The sequence below is a fragment of the Acanthochromis polyacanthus genome, chromosome 4 (genome assembly GCF_021347895.1).
Source record: "Acanthochromis polyacanthus isolate Apoly-LR-REF ecotype Palm Island chromosome 4, KAUST_Apoly_ChrSc, whole genome shotgun sequence".
Classification (NCBI taxonomy): Eukaryota; Metazoa; Chordata; class Actinopteri; family Pomacentridae; genus Acanthochromis; species Acanthochromis polyacanthus.
The window spans coordinates 12102467-12121323 of record NC_067116.1 but is presented as its reverse complement, the minus strand read 5'-3'; the positions used below and the strand labels follow the sequence as shown (position 1 = coordinate 12121323).

The 18857-nt window shown below is 40.4% G+C and overlaps 2 protein-coding genes across 3 annotated transcripts in view; one reads left to right on the top strand and one right to left on the bottom strand.

Moving 5' to 3' along the window:
- The first annotated feature begins 987 nt into the window (after window positions 1–987).
- On the top strand, window positions 988–11051 carry LOC110958559 (interferon regulatory factor 4-like). Of its 2 annotated transcripts, XM_051947321.1 has the most exons (9): window positions 989–2094; window positions 2222–2470; window positions 3472–3658; window positions 3917–3993; window positions 4436–4574; window positions 4689–4790; window positions 6763–7137; window positions 8197–8309; window positions 10143–11051. In XM_051947321.1, exons 2-9 carry the CDS (start codon window positions 2273–2275, stop codon window positions 10302–10304), a joined length of 1353 nt encoding a protein of 450 aa, XP_051803281.1. In that variant the 5' UTR covers window positions 989–2094; window positions 2222–2272; the 3' UTR covers window positions 10305–11051. The 2 variants fall into 2 exon arrangements, with proteins under 2 accessions (XP_022060840.1, XP_051803281.1); XM_022205148.2 differs by having other exon boundaries at window positions 988–2470.
- Window positions 11052–16981: 5930 nt separating this feature from the next.
- The window catches only part of exoc2 (exocyst complex component 2), a 54501-nt gene continuing 52625 nt past the window's right edge, over window positions 16982–18857 (bottom strand). The window contains exons 24-28 of the mRNA XM_022205147.2: window positions 18517–18572; window positions 18271–18393; window positions 17994–18055; window positions 17648–17707; window positions 16982–17545 (exon numbers count right to left, since the gene is read on the bottom strand). Of these exons, the coding sequence (XP_022060839.1) occupies window positions 17452–17545; window positions 17648–17707; window positions 17994–18055; window positions 18271–18393; window positions 18517–18572 (395 nt within the window). The 3' untranslated portion in view covers window positions 16982–17451. The remainder of the gene's footprint in view (window positions 17546–17647; window positions 17708–17993; window positions 18056–18270; window positions 18394–18516; window positions 18573–18857) is intronic.

Here is an 18857-nt window from a genome sequence, read left to right as displayed (position 1 = left end):
TAGTTTTCAAACTAGAGGTCGGGCTCAGTTCAAAGCATCATAAGATAAGTCTGAAGGGTCGTGAGATGAATAATGGGTAACTTTTGTTACTCAGATCAGAAATATATCCTAAATTTACCTTTGTGTGCCTCTGCAGTTATTTAAATGAACCCTCTGAAAGGTTTAAATCATTTCTCAGAGAAAATTCTCACAGCAAGAAACTAAGGAGTCAGAGAGACACGTGAAGAACCATAAAGCCTTTTAATTGTATTTTTATGTAATACAATAAATAAATAAATAAATAAATCAGCCAGTGCTATCAGATACCTGTAGCCCAGTTTAAAAGCACAGCATATGAAATGTAAAGGACTGGAAGTAAAAAGCAAAGTTCAACCTAAAAAATAAAGCTGCCTACAAATTTTACAGTAAATACAGTACTTCAATATTAATATTTTAATAACATCAAATAGTTTTTAATCCACTACATGCTTCTGACAGACTAGTCACAGATAAAAACTGTACAAACACGCCATGTGATTTATGATGTAGCGTTAGAGATTCAATTATCATTAATCTAATATAAACAGTGAAGATGAAGATACTGTTTATTTGGAATTTAATTCCTAGTTATGACCAGGTATTTTACAGTTCTGCTTTGTTACTTTTCAGATCAAATAACTGTACTTCCCAAGATTTTATAATAAGCACATACAACCATTTCGTGGATGAAGTACAGAACAAGCTGAATCCAGCTTCACCTTGATCACCACAGAAAAAATGTGCTGCATTATGTGTGTGTTTGGTACAATAGTGAAGACAGTATACTAATACAGAGTGTCCCTAAAATCTGGACACATAGGAAAGCTCAACTATATAATATTGTTTTTGCCTCCACAGATGAAATAAGGCTTTTTTGAAAGATTAAATTCATCTGCTATCTTTTCATATGTCCATCCTTCACGTCCACTGAGAAGTACCAGTTCAACTCTTTCTTCTTTCGACAAAGATTCTTAATCTGTGGAGGCAAACCAATTATAGTTTATGAGATTTCCTGTGTGTCCAGACTTTAGGGACACCCTGTTACATGATACCAGTGTTACATGATTATACATAATCATGTAACACTGGCATCCAGTCATTCTGCTGAATATAACTTTTACTATTGACTATTTAAGCACAACTCCGGCTTCCTCCCACAGTCCAAAAATATGCTGAGGTGAATTGGTTATTGTAAATTGTCCGTAGGTGTGAATGTGAGTGTGATTGTTTGTCTGTATATGTAGCCCTGTGACAGACTGGCGACCTGTCCAGGGTGTCCCCTGCCTTCGCCCGAGTCAGCTAAGATAGGCTCCAGCGACCCTAGTGAGGATAAAGCGGTGTATAGAGAATGGGTGGATGGATGGATGGATGGATGGATGGATGGATGGATATTTAAGCACATTTCTCTAACAATTCTGCACTTTTATAAGAGCAATAATACTTGTGAGTATTGTGGAATACTCACAATAACTTGTGAGTATTCCACCACTGCTAAAGGTTTAGGAGGTTGATGTAGTCAGACACTGAGCTTTATGTGTTTTGTTAAGAAATCATGTATTTTACAGGCTCCTATCGCTGGGTGTTTTGCGCTTTAGTTCCTCTATTTAGTGTACTTCCGTGCACTTGACTTGGCGCACAGTTCATAATAATCTTATCTGGTCGGCTCTTTAACCTTCCACTATGGGAACAAAGTCGTATTGTTGTTTTGGTCTGGTTTCTACAACAGGACCACTCCGATCTACGGCTGCTTTGCGTAAAGCTTTATCATTTCAAAGAATTGTTTTCGTCTCTGTGCCACGATTTTCCACGTGTGCGGGTGTGTGACAGTGGCGGCTGACGGCGGCAGGGTTTCCCCCGGTGTCTTACTGGAGATCTGTCGCTGTGTGCGCACTGATAAGCTTCGCCGGAGAGCTTCAGCAGCAGCAGCAGGTGCGTCCTCCTCCTCAGCATCCCGGTTCTGTCTCCGCCCTCCCTCCGCTTGCTATAGGCTGCGAGGATTTAAGCGGGCCCGCCGGAATGATGAGGGCTTTCTGACGCTGACTGATTTCAAAAGTTGACGGGTTTCGAGTTTCACAGGTAAGACAAGCTATCCGCTCATCCGGGGCGCATTAGAGCCACGTTAGTCCGCGTGGGAGAGCAGTGGGTAACTTTTACTTTACTCATCATTCTGTGTTAAACCTTCACTAACTTTCACAACACACAGGCAACACATCAGGTATCAGATTAGAGGATCTGACAGCGGATCTGCTCAGACATGAACCCAGAGTTGGACTACGGAGGCTCCGGCAGCAGCGGGAACGGAAAGCTACGCCAGTGGCTCATCGAGCAGGTGGACTGCGGGAAATATCCCGGGCTGGTGTGGGAGAACGACGAGAAGACCATCTTCAGGATACCGTGGAAACACGCAGGGAAGCAGGACTACAACCGGGATGAGGATGCCGCGCTTTTTAAGGTAGGAGAGCCGCATCCTGCTGCGGTGCTCCTCCACAGATGACATGTGGCTGTCAGAGAGTAGTGCGCAAAGTGGAAAAGTATCAATGAATGTGCAAGATTAATGACTCAGACAACCAGACTTTTAATATTTAATGTGTTTAGTGCATGAAAGTCTTTGCCAAACAGGAAATTCACAGTTTAAAATGGGATGCAGCTAACGACTGTTGTCATTTAATCTGCAGAATTAAGACGAGAAAATGCCAGAAAAAAACTGGAAGAGTCAAGATTACTCTTTTTTTTAGAATGACTGCTTTGCCAAAACATACTCTATAAAGTATTTAAAGAATAATAATAAACAGACCTATTCTCATAAAATGCATGAATCAAAAAGAGAATAAATGTAGTGATTTAGGTAACTTACTAAAGTTACAAACATTATTCTGATGGGCTGGTTTCAGATAATCATGTTGCATTAATGTAATATTTTGCATATTCTAAATTTCTGAGTTAGTTTGTGTAAAACTAAATTTAAGTTGAGGTAACTAATGACGTGTTAGGATTTCTATCCTCCTGCACAACTCCAGGCAGTTTAGATAAAATACTTTGAATTGAATAGAAAAATGAAATTCCCCAAACTCAATGGAGTTTGTTGGCTGGACATAATTTTAATAATCTAATTTGTCATAACAATAAATATTGATGGAAGCTTCTTTTAGCGGAGCCCAATCATATTTTTAATGCAGTGCAGGACAGTTTACTAAATGAAAAATAGGGATTCTAGCTATTTCAAGAGTTGGAATCTGCACATTTTTGGCCTATTTCAATAATAAAAAAAAACAACAACCAGGTGAATGTTTAGTTGGTGAATTAATCCACTATCAGCGCAGCTTTAAATGGCTTTACAGAAGACGCCTCAGCCTTAAAACTCACTTCTGCTCGCCGTGGAACAGAGCAGGTTTCTGATCCTCTCAGGCTGAACTGTCGCACAGTTTCTGAACTTCTCCGGCTCGCTGTCTGCAGGCATGGGCGCTGTTCAAAGGCAAGTTTCGGGAGGGGATCGACAAGCCAGATCCACCGACCTGGAAGACTCGCCTCCGCTGTGCCCTCAACAAGAGCAACGACTTTGAGGAACTCGTGGAGAGGAGCCAGCTGGACATCTCCGACCCCTACAAGGTCTACCGCATCATCCCCGAGGGCGCAAAGAAAAGTCAGTACTCCGAAAAACTCCTCCTAACCCTTCTGAGCTGTAGCTTACTGTGTGATTCTTAGTCTCTGATATGGTAGAGTTTCTATGTGCGTTCTCTGAGTGCAGCTGTGTGTGAATGATAAAGGTGAGTGACTCCTCAGTGCAGCTGTGTCAAACCACCACCTAATGTCAGGCTGCATGATGTCACCATATGGACTTTTCTGTGTCTTTACAGTCAGTTTGTTCACACTGAACTGAGCCTTTCTGTGTTGTATGCAGGACCCAGACAGGAGGACAGTCCTCTGAGTCCAGTCGGCTACCAGATGCATCCGTCCTACCCTACCGTGCCGACTCAGGTGATTTTCATACGCATGGAAATTAGTGGGGTGGAGCTAAAGAAACACTCAAGAGAGACAGAGAGAGAGTCTGGATGCACAGCATAGACAGTGTCACATTGTGCATGCATGAATGACCCTACAAACATGATACTAAGTAAAGGCTGCAGCTTTCTGATATGTGTCCAAAAGTGAAACCGGTGCTGAGTTCAGGGGAGTTTTAATAACTATTTGTCTTTAATGTCCAAATTTGTAAAGAAAACTTTTCGTAAAAAGATGGGCTACTAATTTGCAGGCAGCATTTGCCATTTAAAATAACAATAAATTGTCATGTTATAAAGTTAAAGTGGATGCTTGTGCTAGGAGCATGATCAGGAATTTACAGCAACTGATGTGCATTTTAACCAAGAGCAAAGTTGCTCATTTGATGTACCTGTGCTGAACAAGCAGTTTGTGTCTACAGATGCCACAGTACATGCCCAGTGCAGACTGCAGCTGGAGAGATTACTGTCAGGAACAGGCCTCTCTGCCTGAGCTGCCCTTCTCTCAGTGTCCCTGTCCCCCCCGCAGCCTATCGTGGCAAGGCCCCACCATGGAAAATGGTACGTAACTCACTACCATATATAAGCAGCAGCGTCATCAGTAGTTTTAGTATTGCGCCGAAAACTTTGTTCTCTGCTTGCATTGAGATTTTCTCTGTTTCTCCTTGTGTACAGGATACCAGCTCAGAGCCTCAATCTACTCGTATGGTCCTGCTGACAGCCAGCCTTCGCCTTTCACACTGGACGCAAGCATCAGATCTGCAGAGGCACTCTCAGGTATGCAAACACACTCATTTCACATAACACTCGGATCTCAAAGGACAAGGTGTATGGATTCTAACCTGAGCATTAGGTATGGTTTTAATGCAACTTCAGCTCTTGTTCAACCAGAATCTTTTAAAAAAATCCCCAAATTCAGACCAAGCAATGAATTACTATTTACATAAACAGCTGTAAATATATTTACATGAAACACATAGGTCCATATAGGATAACTCTGATCAGAAGATTTAGTTAGAGATGAAAACATTGATCAAGATTAACCTTAAAACTACGTAGCCTAGTTTTAGCTAATATTCATTTAAGAAGTCTAATTAAAGTAGTCTGATTGATCTTGTGAGGGAGCAACAAACAAAGCAAAGAGAAGCAATCACAAATATTTTCAGTTACTCTATATCTACTATATCTATATATGTACTATATCACTATCACATCTAGCAGCTATAGAGCCAGATATTTTCTCATGCTTCAATGGAAATTCATCAGGCAGACAGAAATGTGACTAAATAAACTTAATATCAAAGTTGGTGGTTGTTTGCTACATGCCAGATGTGGAGTCTGTGTATCCATCAGCTAGATTTGTCTACTTACTTCATCTCCAGTGGTGAGAAATAAACAAATCCAGCTTTAATCAAACTGGGAGGCACAGCACAGTACTCTGGAACTAGAAATACAGTGGTAAGCCTGATGGAGATACAAGCTTGAAATAGCTTCAGTTGTAGGTCAATGATCTCTCTTGCTGAGATGAAGCAGGTCTAGCTTTAGTGAAATATGAAGGAATGGCAAATTGCAAAAATGTTTTCTAGCAGTTCAACATGTTGACCGACTGAGAACACTGAGATGGTGGAGGCTTTAAAGTTTTATATTTGACAGATCATTGTTCCTCAAAAGCAAAGATTTCTAGTATTGACAGACAGAGACTGTTTCCCTGTCTACATAGCCTTTAATAAGCAGACCATTGTCTAGTGCTGACAAGGCGCTGTGTAGATTGGCTTGACTGCACCTCATTATCATTGTGCTATAGGAGAAGAAAAGCTCTGGCATATTTCTGTAAACCGTAACAACAGGATGTTGCAATGGTATTCACTCAAGATAGTGACAAGGGAATCGTTTTGGTTAAACATTTGCATGCAGGGAGACTAAACTGGTAATTCAGAGGAGGCACTAGCAGACCTGTCTTACTGCATGAACCAAATCCTTGGAAAAACTCGAAAATGTCAGCGTGGAAGGTTGCTGACTACAGGCAGTAACATGTAGATCATTGAACGGGAAGATGGCCAATGACAGGCTAATGCTTGTAGTCTACATCCTGTGAGTCAGACTACGGTTTACCTGTCTGATGTTACTGGCCAGAGAATGACAGGGTGCCTTAGTGTGTCGGACAATACAATAATTTCTCACATAAAGAACGTTTCACATGTCCTGCTGCATTCCCAATTTAATGTATCCATCACAATTTGATCTACGAAGAGTTCAAGAAATGAAAGAAACTTTTGTGGCTGTTAAAGCAGATCTAGAAGTGAAAGCAGTCCAGCATTACAACAGCACAACTGCCAGTGTCTCAATTTGGAGAATGGTTAATGCTGAAATCACAACATGATACAGTAGGACTTTGGAATTCCATTTTTTCAGACGTTTTAAAGCAAATGTTTCATCTTTGGGAAGATTCAACCTGCAAAAGGTTCACAAATAGTTCTTAAAGTCTTCAGACTTTTGTCATTTTAATTTCTGTCTAAACAATTGCTGAATTGTTTTAACATCCATTTTAAAGGCAAGTTCACTTATTTAACCTTGGGATTCAAACTAAGATCTACAAAAATCTGTATTTGGAACAGCAGCTGCGACAGTATGAATAGATTTACTGAGATAACTGACACTATTTAATACTACACTAACAGTTGAAGTACTAAGAATCACCAAGTGTGAAAAGCAGTATTGTTTTATGACTGTCTATGTATCCTCCATCCAGACTTCCGTCTGCATGTGTCTGTGTATTTGCGGGACACTCTGGTGAGGGAGGTGACCACATCCAGTCCAGAGGGCTGCCACATTACTCCATGCTCCCCAGAGAAGCACTACCTGACGCCTGGAGGTCCTGAGGTGGTGCCGCTCCCCGTGGACAGCCTCTCAGCCCAGAGGAGGGCAGACGAGTGTCCCCCGAGCCCCCCGTCCACCCTGGAGAGGGGAGTGTTGCTGTGGATGGGCGCTGATGGACTCTACGCCCGGAGGCTGTGTCAGAGCAGAGTGTACTGGCAGGGAGGCCTGTCGCCGTATGGAGAGAAACCCAACAAGCTGGAGAGGGAGGTCACCTGTAAACTGCTCCACACACAGGATTACCTCACAGGTGAGACAGCAGGAACATGGCTGCAACATGTCACTGAAAACCTAATGTATTTGTCTAGTAATGGATCCCATTCTGCCTATAAAATGCAAAAACATGGAAAACCCCAAAGACATAACATTTACAATATCAAATAGCAAATCCTCAAATTCAAGAAACTCCGACCAGTGTGTTTGGCGTTTTTGTCAGATAATTGATAAAAAAATTTCACATACGTGTTTGGTAACTCTGTGATAGACTGGTGATCTGTCCAGGGTGTCCTCTGCCTTCACCCTAAGCCATCTAGGATAAACTGCCCCCCCCCCCCCGACCCTACAGAGGCCAAAGTGTAGATTTCCTCAAAATGTTGTGTTGGACCATGTGTTTTCATTTTGGTGGACTTACACTGAAGCTCACTCTGCTTTACACCTTTGTGTGTGTTCCTAATATCTAGAATAGATTTGTTTTCTGTCAGTCAAGTAGGACTAGCTAAATATTTTTTGCAATAGATCACTCTGAATAACAAAACCATCTTTTGCTGCCAAACCATTTAAGCACTGAAGTGAAGAAGGCAAACCTCTTAAAAGTCTAACATGGTTTTAAAACAAGGACTAGAACCTAACCTCAATAACAGTCTAAAATTTAGATTTAAATCAGGAACAAGTCTATAAATCTGTGGTACAAGCTTTTAGTTCTTGACAGTTTGTGACAGACACATTTTGATCAGTATGAAAATAGGCTTATTTACAGTAAAGCCATCTGAGAACATGACTTAAAACAACACAGTATTACAATTGTGGTAGCCAAGAACTTCTTAAAGTAGTGTTTCAGGATAAGCTGACAGTCACCTGACTTCTGCACAGCCACATCATCTCCACCCACATGCTTAGACAATTCCAGCTGTGACAAACTCTGACAGCTAAATGTATTTGCATACATGATGTGATCAGGACTTTCCATTCGATTCACCCCAAATGTCATGCCACTTCAAGAGAGATTCTTCAGAAATTATTTCCCATTTCTGATGTGTTTTAGATACCAGGGTTAATAATGAAATGATGTTTTCTGTTTCCTGACAATCAGAGATCCAGAGTTACGGGCTCCACGGTCGGCCGCTGTCTCGTTTCCAGGTCCTCCTGAGTTTTGGAGACGAGTGTTTGGACCCACAGAGACAAAGACGGATCCTCACTGTCCAGGTGACTGCTGCCTCAGTGTTTAATTACTGATTCATCAGCCCTAACTATTGTCTCTTCACAGTACTTCTATGTACATGGAGATTAAATTGCTTTTTGAGTCCAACAAAACCCAAATATCTGCTGGGAAAGTCTGTGGTCAAATTAGTACCTCTGTTCTTAAAATCAGAAGTAAGATTTTAAATGCTGAAAGTTCAGTGTTGAAAGCATAGTTTGAAAAGTGAAAAATAGGATTTGAAAGTCTGCAGGTAGTCATAATGTTTGCAGAGTTTCAAGACTAAACTGAGTCTTTAAATAGGTCTTGGTGAGCCTGGTTCTAGAGCTCAGTATCACTGCATGCTTTCATGTTTGTAGCAACTTAAAGTGAAATGAACAGGCTGACTTGAGTTTCAAATCAGCTCTTTCGGCTTCAGAATGCGGGATTTTTGTCAGTTTTAGCCAAACTATGCACTATTTATTACTGTTGATGTATTGGTGCATATGATTTGTTTGACCTTTAGCAGCAAGCAGCTCTTCCACCGTTTTTAAAGGTCTCCATCTGTAATGAAACAGCTGCACAATTAGAAAATGGCAAAATCTTCTCTGTCGCTTTTGTAGCCAAACAACAGAATTGTGCATTACAGTCAACATAGAGGAAAAGGACTGATTGTGAGAGTGAAAGCCATGGCCATCCTGTCTCTCTTCTCCTGTCCTCTGTTGTCATCTTTACAGTGTCTAAAAAAGCAGAACTCACAGCACACTTCTTATTTATATATTTTTTCTGTTTTCAGACTTTAAACCAGGTATGAAATATTGATTTATTAAACTCTTCATGTAGTCGTTCTCAAAACGCAATGGTTCAACTTTGAGAAAATCTCTTTAGAAACATAATGTCATCTGTCTAAATCCAGATTAATGACAATAATGTTCTACATTGACATTTAAAACCAATGATCACAGGGAGGAAAAGTTGTTCTCATAACTTAGCTGGCACACAGACCCTCACTGTGCGGCATATCTCAACACTTTTTAAAAGCTCAAAGCTCGAACAAAAAGATTTGAGATTTATACATTCAGGAGTCTCATTATTTCTGGGTGAGAAAAATGCAGCTGTATTGCTTTTTTTGGTGTGCAATGTGTTCAAATGGAGTAAAAATACAGGAATTATGAAGTTTAATGCTCATGATTGTCCTTGGAAAGAGTAGTTTGACATAAAAACCCCACATTTATCGAGCTTTTAACCACAGCTTCTTCTTTTGCAAGACATGGAGTTTGCTGAATTGCCAGATTGGAACTTTGATCATGTCAGAGATATCTGTTATCAGTTAACTGGACAAATCTTTTAGTTTATTTATTATTTTTGAAACACTCCAAACCCCTTGACACCTGAATTTATTTTCAATTATACAAAAAAATTGTGTTTGATTTCAAGCTCACGCTAAATTAAGTAGATTGTTTATTTGTCTACAGCACATAGAAAATAGATAGAAATTATATATTGATATATAATAATGTAACATAGATATAAAATAAGTCCCACTAAGAGCAGTCCTATGAGAAACCAGTGCTTGCAAAAAGTTCCTAGGTACGTATTGAATATGCAGAAATCGGCATTTGGGAAATGTAGATGCGATCTCAGTTGCAGTCTGAATGAAAGCGATATGATGAGAACTTGTGACGATTTGCATTAAGGGGTTAACTTTATGGAAAATAATTTCCACAAACTTTGAAGTATTAATTGTTATACTTTTACGTGGTAATTTTCACTTTTCAAACTATAGCTTGAACTAGCACTCCTTTGAGTGTAAAAGCCATGTTAAAGGCTTTTGCTGACTCTGTGGCCCTCCTGTGTTGCAGGTGGAGCCCCTGTTCGCCAGGCAGCTCCTGTACTACGCCCAGCAGACAGGCGGCCACTACTACCGCAGCTACGAGCACCCTGGGGTCACAGACCACATAAACGCCTCTGAGGACTACCAGAGGGCCATCACACACCACCACAGCAGCAGCCTGCAGGAGTGACAGGAGTGTGGCTTCAAGTGACTGTTGAAAAGTTCAAAATGCAGCAATGGCATTTTAACCAGCGGGCAAGGAAACCATGAGACGAGAGGACAAACTTGGACAGTATCATGCACAAAATGATGGACATTCAGTCACTGTTTGCCCCGTAGGGTTTTCTGTGTATTTGTCTGTGTGCGTGTGGCTGAAAGCAAGGTTGCAGGGCATTTATTTTCCTCTGTGTAAATTCTAGGGCATAATGAATATTTGCTATACTTACTATGCAGATGTAACTGACAGCTGAGGTGATTGTACTGTAAAAAAAACAAAAACTGTGACCTGAATTTTAGTGCCTTAATGAAACAGTCCCACATTTTGGGAAATGCACCTACTTACGTTTTCGCCGAGTTAGAAAAGAGGATTGATACCACTCATGTCTGTCCATTAAATGTAAGGCTGCAACCAGCTAGTTAGCTTACCTTAGCTTAGCATATATGCCCTCCCTCCCTCGTGAATCGGCAAATTGTCATTTTTGAATTTGCTTCATCTGTTCAAAGGACCTGGAGAAATAGTATTTTAAATATTTAGGAATTTGGAAGCAACTTTGTGTTACTTTTGGGGAGAACCATGCTAGCTGTTTCCAGTTTTTGTGCTAACCTAAACTAAGTAGCTGGTGGTTCAGGCTTCATATTTACTGTACAAACGTGACATATGGCATCACTCCTCTTATCTATCTGCAAAAAAGTGACGGAGTATGTTTCTTAAAATGTTCAACTTCTCCTTTAAGTCAATTTTTTACAAATGTTTTTTTTCCTTGTACATAATTTTCTTTTGCTAGGAGACACTATGACCACCTTTTAGTAAATTAAGAATGAAACCATGTGCCTGGCTGTGTTTGGATCTCAGGGAGATGATTTCAGATAAGCTTTTTCAACTATTTTGTATTAAACAGATGAATTACATTGTATATTTTACATTTAAATGTCATCCATGGCATCTGAGAAAGAGCTGAAGTGAATGTTTTGAGCTTTTTTGTACTAAAAAACAATTTCTGTTATTACAGACAGCCCAATAAACTGTAAGTAGCAACAGGCTGTGTTCGGAACTGTGTGAGCTTTGTGGGTAATGTCAGTATGTGTGTGTGTTTGTGCAGGATGTGAGGTTCAGATGCAGGATGAGGCTGGTTAATGAAACACTTCGTTATCACAGACAATGTGACGACATCAGGAGGGCGGAGAGAGAGGAAGAGGTCGGCCACGCTTTCCGAGCTGTGCTCAGAGAAAGCCTTCCTGGCTTCTACTCGCATTGTGAGGCTGTTTCCACTTCCATGGAAAACAATCAGAAACAAAACCACAAAAACATGTCAGAGCCACAAAATAATTTAGAAGATGAGCAAGATGATGTGATCAGTAGATGAGGTTGCTTTAGAAAAACAATTCAAAGAGCTTACTTTGAAAGCCTTTGCTAAATGCCTTCTCAGCAGGAAGAGGCTTTTAGGGTTTATTATTCATTCATTCAGCTTTTACTTAAACTCATGCAGTGCCTATAAAAACTATCCAACCACCTTTGAAATGCTCCCCTTTTAATATTTTTCAACATTGCATAGTGGTAAATTGTATTTCGCTTTTCAGAAATCAATTTCAAATAAAGACATTTGTGTCAAATTGAAAACTGATTTCTACAAAGTAATGTCAGTTATTTAAAAATAAAATGCAAAATAATTTATTGTTGAAGTATTAACCCCCTAATTCAACACAGGTGAGTTGGAAAACATCTGAGTGTGTCTCAGTGTAGTACAAAGACCTGTGTACCTGGAAGGTCCAGTGATTGGTGAATGAGTACTTTTGGCTGTAACAACACCATGAAGACAAAAGAATACTCCAAGCAACTCTGTGAAAAGCTTATTGAATGCTTTTCACAGAGTTGAAGGGGATGATAAGAAAAATGTCAAGTCAATGGCATAAATCTGCCAGGAGCAGGTCATTTTCAAAAACTGAGAGGTTGTGCAAGAACAAAACTAGTGAGGGAGGCCACCAAGACACCTATGACTCCTCTGTAGGAGTTACAAGCTTCAGCAGTTGAGATTGGAGAGCCTCTGCACACAAGTGTTTCCTGTTTTTCCTCAGCCAAAATTTTATAGGAAAGATACAAAGAGAAGGCCACTGATGGAAAAAGTTCATATTAAATTTTGCCTACAGTTTACCAGAAGGCATTTGAAGACTGAACTAAAGAGGAGGAAGATTCTTTGGTCTGATGAGAGTAAAATTTAACTTATTGGCCAACAGATCCAGACTAGACATTACATTTGACCAACACCAAATACAGCACAACATCACACCATCACAGTGGTAGCAGTATCATGATGTAGAGATCCTCCCAGGTCCTGGAAGGCTTGTAAAGGTAGAGGGCAAAATGAATTACACAAAGTATAGGGAAATCCTGGAGGACAACCTGGTTTAGAAAATGCAGGAGAACATTTGATTTCCAGCAAAGCATACAAAGCTACACAGAAATGGTTTTAAAGTCAGAGAGTCAGAGCCCAGATCTCCATCCCAGGGAGAATTTGAGGCTGTTAACTCACAATGCCTGTGTAACCTGACAGAGCTTAATTAGTTTTGCCAAGAAGAATGTATTAAATTTGCAGTGTCCAGATGTACAAGGCTGACTGAAACCTGTCCAAAGATGCATCTACTAAATACTGACTTGAAGCAGGGCAAATACTAATGACATCACTTATTTTACATTTAATATTTTTCACTATTTTATTACTTTGGTAAAATCGGTTTCTGGTTGTGACTCTTTTTTTTGGTCAAAAACAGTCTAATTTAATTGACTATTTCAATGTTGAAAAGCAATAAAAGGTGAAACATCGTCACTTTCCTGTGCCCTGGTGAAATATTCAAGTGGCTTGGTTTTACCAAAAAACTTCATAATATACATACACCGCAGAAAACATTTCCAGCACCTGACCCACCAGTTAATGTACTATTACAGAACTGCACTGCATGCTGGATGGATACACATTTGATAAAATAAAGCAAAGGATGATCTTGTCAACTAATCCTATAAAAAAACCAAAACCAATTAATAAATAAATGTGTCCTACTAATAAATACTATCAGTATGTGCAGCATCTGTGTCCACAAACTATCAAAACACGCATCACTAATAACAAAAAATAATAAATGTATAGAACACCTTTGTAAATGCCCCAATTTTCCAGTGTGCATGTTGTGCATCTTATTTTCTCACTTCAAGAACTTCAGTGTGCTTTTGGAAGCCCAGCTGCACACCATCACTCTTAAAAACAGGTGAAGCTCTCCTATCAAGGTGAACACAAACAAGTTTTCTCTGATGTGTCAGAGTTCTCCATTCTTTCATTTACCTACTCACAGTGACGAAAAACACAGATCAAAGACAACATTTTTGAGCAGCTCTTGTCATCTCGTCTCCTGAATGGAACAGAAAAGTGGTGAATAAAAATAAAAGAAAAACTCCCCCTTCGTACCTCTGTTACTGTAAACAGAAAGCTGGTGGAGAGCGGATAAGGTTTTGGGCTTTGAACTTATTTGTGAATGAATCCGTGGGAGGATAGAGAGCTAACTTTAGAACACAGAGAATCAAAACAACTCTTGCCTGCCCTGCGCGGCCTTCCCCTACATGTCGATGGGAAACCAAGTTAGCAAAAAAGGTGCGAGGTGTCTGAATGGAGACAATAACAGAAAGCTGTAGCCGAATGATTGTGAAACGTAAGGGTGTGGCTTGTGCATTCAACAGTTAAAACCTAATGGGTCAGCCTCCTGCCACCACACAGCACATCCACGTTGTCCTCAATTAACCACTTAGGTCTCATCAGGCTTTCTTATGAGTTGTGGGTGTGTGTGTCTCCTCTGGCTGAGTGAGTCGACCTACCACAAACGTACCGCTCGCTCTCTGAGTCTCTACACCCATGATCATAATCACACTTTCTATTGTCATCATCTTCCTTTGGGATCCAGCTCTTCTGTTTGCTGCCCTGAGTAACGGTCTGCACCGTCCCCACCCTGCATACACCCCTGTCCTCCCAAAGAGCTAGACGCTGACTTACCAGACAGCGTGAGTGAAACGTGTCCTGGAGCACCAGAGATTACTCGCTAAAGTCGATGGTTTGAACCATGTTGCATGCAAATCAGTGAATTCAAAATCTACAACTGTCATATTTTTTTCTGTAGCCAAGTTTACAATATGCAATAAAAGTGACTACACTGCTGTGCAATGATTTTAGATTGTATTATCTTACAATAATGACATTACTTCTAAGCTGAACAGTAGGCATTTGCTCTTAATTAAAATGAGAAATTAAAAGCTTAGATTTATTAAATTAAACATATGGGTCCCACAGTAGGAATTCTGTACAACAAAAGTCTGCACACCTTTCATTACTGAGATCGAAACTTTTCTTTAAATAGTCGAATCAATGCTTTCTGTCTTTGTTTTATTTTTGGCAACAGACTAAATCATTCTCAACATGGAGGATACCAAATTTCTGGAGAAATGTTTTGCCATTCTTTAGATACATTTTCTTTCAGCAGCTCTTTGCTGGAAGAGTTGTGTTTCTCTGCCTTTCTCTTAAAAATACCAGAAATGTGTCAAAGTTGATTGAAGTCAAGCAGCGTATCTCCATGTCATAGTTTTCACCTTTCTCTTTTTTAGAAACTGTGATTTTTGGGCAGTGTGCTTTGAAAGGGTTTTCATGCTGAAATAATACTTTTCTGTCAGCCAGTACTTTGGTATATCCGCAGGCATCCATAGTGATAACTATAAATGTTAACAACTATTGCACTCATTCAGCCCCATCACGCCAAACTACCACCTCCATGCTTCACTGCTAGTGCTAAGCATTCACTGTGGTAGTCCTGACCCGATCCACACCAAACATGTTATACTGCAACCAAACAAATGTATCTGATCAAAGAATGTGCTCTCTGCATTCAGCACGCTTCTTATCATGTTACTTTATGAAAGTGTCATCATGCAGTTTGTACTAAAGAGCAAGCAAGAAATAGAGGTTTATACTGATTGAACTGTACCAGGAAATCAGATTTTCACTGATATCTTCTGTGCCAAGACTGAAGCGCCTGCCCGTCTGCTTTTCAAAGCTCGATTGTGCAATTAGCACACCATCTGTGGGGTTAATTTAATGTAGTACTATGAATCATTCTGTATCTCCTGATTGCTGCAGCAACTGTGTTTCCACTGAGTTTTAGTAGTTCACCAATCTCCTTGTATCCTTTTCCATCCTTGTGAATTCTCAGAAACCAAATTTTCAGCTTGTCTGGTTACTCTTTTCCTTTTGCAGTCATGCAGATTGACACAGGTCATAGATCCAAAACTGAGAAAGTTCTGATGCTCACAGCTCATTTTATAATCGGGCAGGTTATATGGATTTTGCACCTGGACCCCAAAAAGAAACATTCCTCTGAACCTAATACTTGGATGGACTACTTAGACAAGTGTTTTTTCTAGGTAACTGTCACAATACAGCAAGAAATGTAAGAAAAACTACATACAAATTTCAATGTACCATCAGGGACGGCAGGTATAAATGGGCTAACAGGGCTAAGCCCTCCCAAGCAAACACAAAAACGATGAGAAAATTATTTTTAAAATAACTTACAACAGATTGTTTTAAGTTTATGTGAAAAAAGGTAGCAACAGCACCAATCAGTCAAAAGAAAAACATAGAATATCTCTAAATGGGCTTATTTTTTACAGCCCCAGCAGATACAGTCCGCTTTCATTCATTTCGTTCTTGTAAGTGATTGACAGGTGTCATGTCCCGCCCCCGTGATTTACTGATCATTTGGGCTAACTTCGGTCAGCCTACAGGCCTTTGACACAGCGAGAACGAGTTAAGCTATGGCGGGCGTTAGCAGGAACGAGGTGGATTATTTGCTTTCATGTCCATTTTCCTCAATGTCTTTGGAGGAAAAGCTGGAAATTAAGCGACTGGGATCACATCGGCCGTCGATGTGAGCTTCTTTTCAAATAAGGTAGGTCCATGTTGACCTGTTAAAGGACTGTGACACCTTGTTTTTGCCGAGGTCATCTGTTGTACTGAAGGCGTGTTTTGCACTACATGTCGCCAAACAGTTGTAATGAGACAGTTGCAGCAGGCTATCTGTGGGCAGTCGTTGCAGTTGGAACACGTTTTGTAGTGGTGTGTGTGTGTGTGTGTGTGTGTGTGTGTGTGTGTGTGTGTGTGTGTGTGAGAGAGAGTGTTGATGTAGAGCACTAAAAAAGTATAGTGTACCTGTAATTGATGTAACTGTGTGTATCATAGGTGATGTTGCTTTTGCAGCTGCGTTAACCATTTAATCGGTATTATGCATTTGTTAGCCCAACAAACAAATTTCATCACCAGCCGCTACTGTGTACCATAATGGAACTATGTGTCTTAGACATGTTGGATTTCAGTGAAATGGAAAGATTGAGAGCCAAGAATGAAGCAATCAGATTTTGGTGAGGATAATACTTGAATGAAATATATATATGTATATGTGCCAATATCAGCCTTTTCTCAAGATCTGGGACGGACCAAATCAACCATCAAAGAGTCAGAGGTAAATCTGATTCACATCTAGGTGCAGATGCTGAGGGCCATGTGAACAGCAAGTCAGGAGTTAAGCTTACTACACAACCAAAAGAAACCACTTTCAAAGTAAGTTAGTAAGTTGTCGGATTTTCTTGGACAGTGAATATGGCAAAGTACAGCAAAGAAAGAACAGCAGCTTTTCATCTTTAACAAGTACTTATAACACACATTTCAGTCTGACTACAGCTTGGTTGCAGCCTACATTCCTAAATTGATCCAGAACTTTCTGTGAACTAGCAAGTTAGCCTCTTGCACACTGCCTGGTAGCTACATGAGTGGCCATACATGATTAGCATAACCGACAGAACTGGGACTGTCCTGCACAGTAACAGTGAAATCAACTCATTTAGTGTCTTCAAGATTAGATGAACAAGCATTTGTGTTCAATCGAGTAAAGCAGAAATTGAAAGTGACACCGAAATAGTGATGAGTAAACAATAAAGTGATAACTGAAAAGATATAGGTAAAGTTCATTAGCTGATTGCACATAGATAAGGATGAAAGACAGCGCAGAATACGGGTAGAGTGGATTGAGAATTATCTCTTCACAGGCTGGATGGAGGAGGGCTGGAAGCAGGTGAGCTGGAGCTGCATGTTGCTCTTAAATTTGTTCAGCAGCTCTTCTAGTAACCTGAAGGAAAAGATGGACATGAATTATGTAAAATCCTTTTTAAAGCATGAAGAAAATCCCAAAAAGTCACAATCTCTTTAATTAGTGGTGTGCCAGACTTACTTCTTATCAGCTCCACTGTGTAACTGAGGTAGAGCATCCAAAGCCAGTTTGAAGCTGGAACTAAAAATGAGACAAAACCAGAAACACAGTTCAGGATGGGCCTACGTATATGTGCATCCAGGCACTGGTTTACCCACATGAACACACATGTATGGACACATGCATGCGTACACCACAGTGCATGCATACAACAGAACCAGATTACTTTCACTTCCTTTCCATTACCCACAAACTAAAATAAATAGGGATTGTAGTGATGGATGTGCGATTGCTAAGATTTATGTCTGTGACACTCACTGACATAAATCACACGGCACATGTGTGAATAAGTGTGTGTTTTGCTTACTTGCTATCAGTGTTTAGGTATGTGGCCACAGCGTCTCTCAGAGCACAGAGCTCAAGTCGAGCCTGTAGCCGGGTGGGGGAGGAAACAAAAAAAAAGAATAACAGTGTAGATGAAATCAAGTGATCCTCACCAGCTCACAGCAGTTGGTAGCTTGAACTGAAATATGGCATTATCAGAAACAATAGGTGAATCCCCCACAATGTGGCTTATGAGTCAGGGACTTGCTGTGAGTACTAAATGGCTCTATGACTGTGTTTATCTGCGTGCCAGCGTGTACCTGCAGGGCTCCGTTTTTACTGAAGGACGACACACACTGCATGAGACGGCACATCTCGTCCGCAACTGACTCAACTATTTTAGACAAAACTCGAGGTACCAGATCCTTAGAGACTGTGAAGACCTGACACAGAAAAAAGTTGGTGTTGAAATGATAAGACAGAGGATTTCTGGTAGATGCAGGCTTTGAGAAAATGCCTACTTCAAAGAACAAGATGAATGTTCATGCTGTGTAGGCGGTTTGTACCTCGGCATGAACTGTGATGATGTTGACCAGAGCTTCCTTCAAGTAGTTCCTTACACCTGGGAAAGAAAAAGAACATTTTATATGGTTTTCTCCCCGCCTTCCACGATGTTTCACCACTTTAAAAATCTCCTTAGCTAAAATTTCAAGTCCCGATAAATCACAGCAGTGGATCTGTAGTAGGATCACAACCATGTGATCGTCAGCAGGAAGCTGACGTAGTGTTCACTTGTTGTCAAAGTTGCAGTGACGCCGTGCCGCTATCTCCCAATGAAACAGAAATCTTTAACAAATCCGTGGATCCAGACTAAGCCGCATCACTGCCAAAATCTAATCACTTGGCC

What these genes read in the sequence shown, in the direction of transcription:
- LOC110958559 (XM_022205148.2), top strand. Translation starts at nt 2,273, where the DNA reads ATGAACCCAGAGTTGGACTACGGAGGCTCCGGCAGCAGCGGGAACGGA. An exon ending in ACCCTACCGTGCCGACTCAG is followed by an intron (nt 3,994 to 4,435) that starts GTGATTTTCATA and finishes TTGTGTCTACAG; the next exon opens with ATGCCACAGTACATGCCCAG. An exon ending in GACGGATCCTCACTGTCCAG is followed by an intron (nt 8,310 to 10,142) that starts GTGACTGCTGCC and finishes CCTGTGTTGCAG; the next exon opens with GTGGAGCCCCTGTTCGCCAG.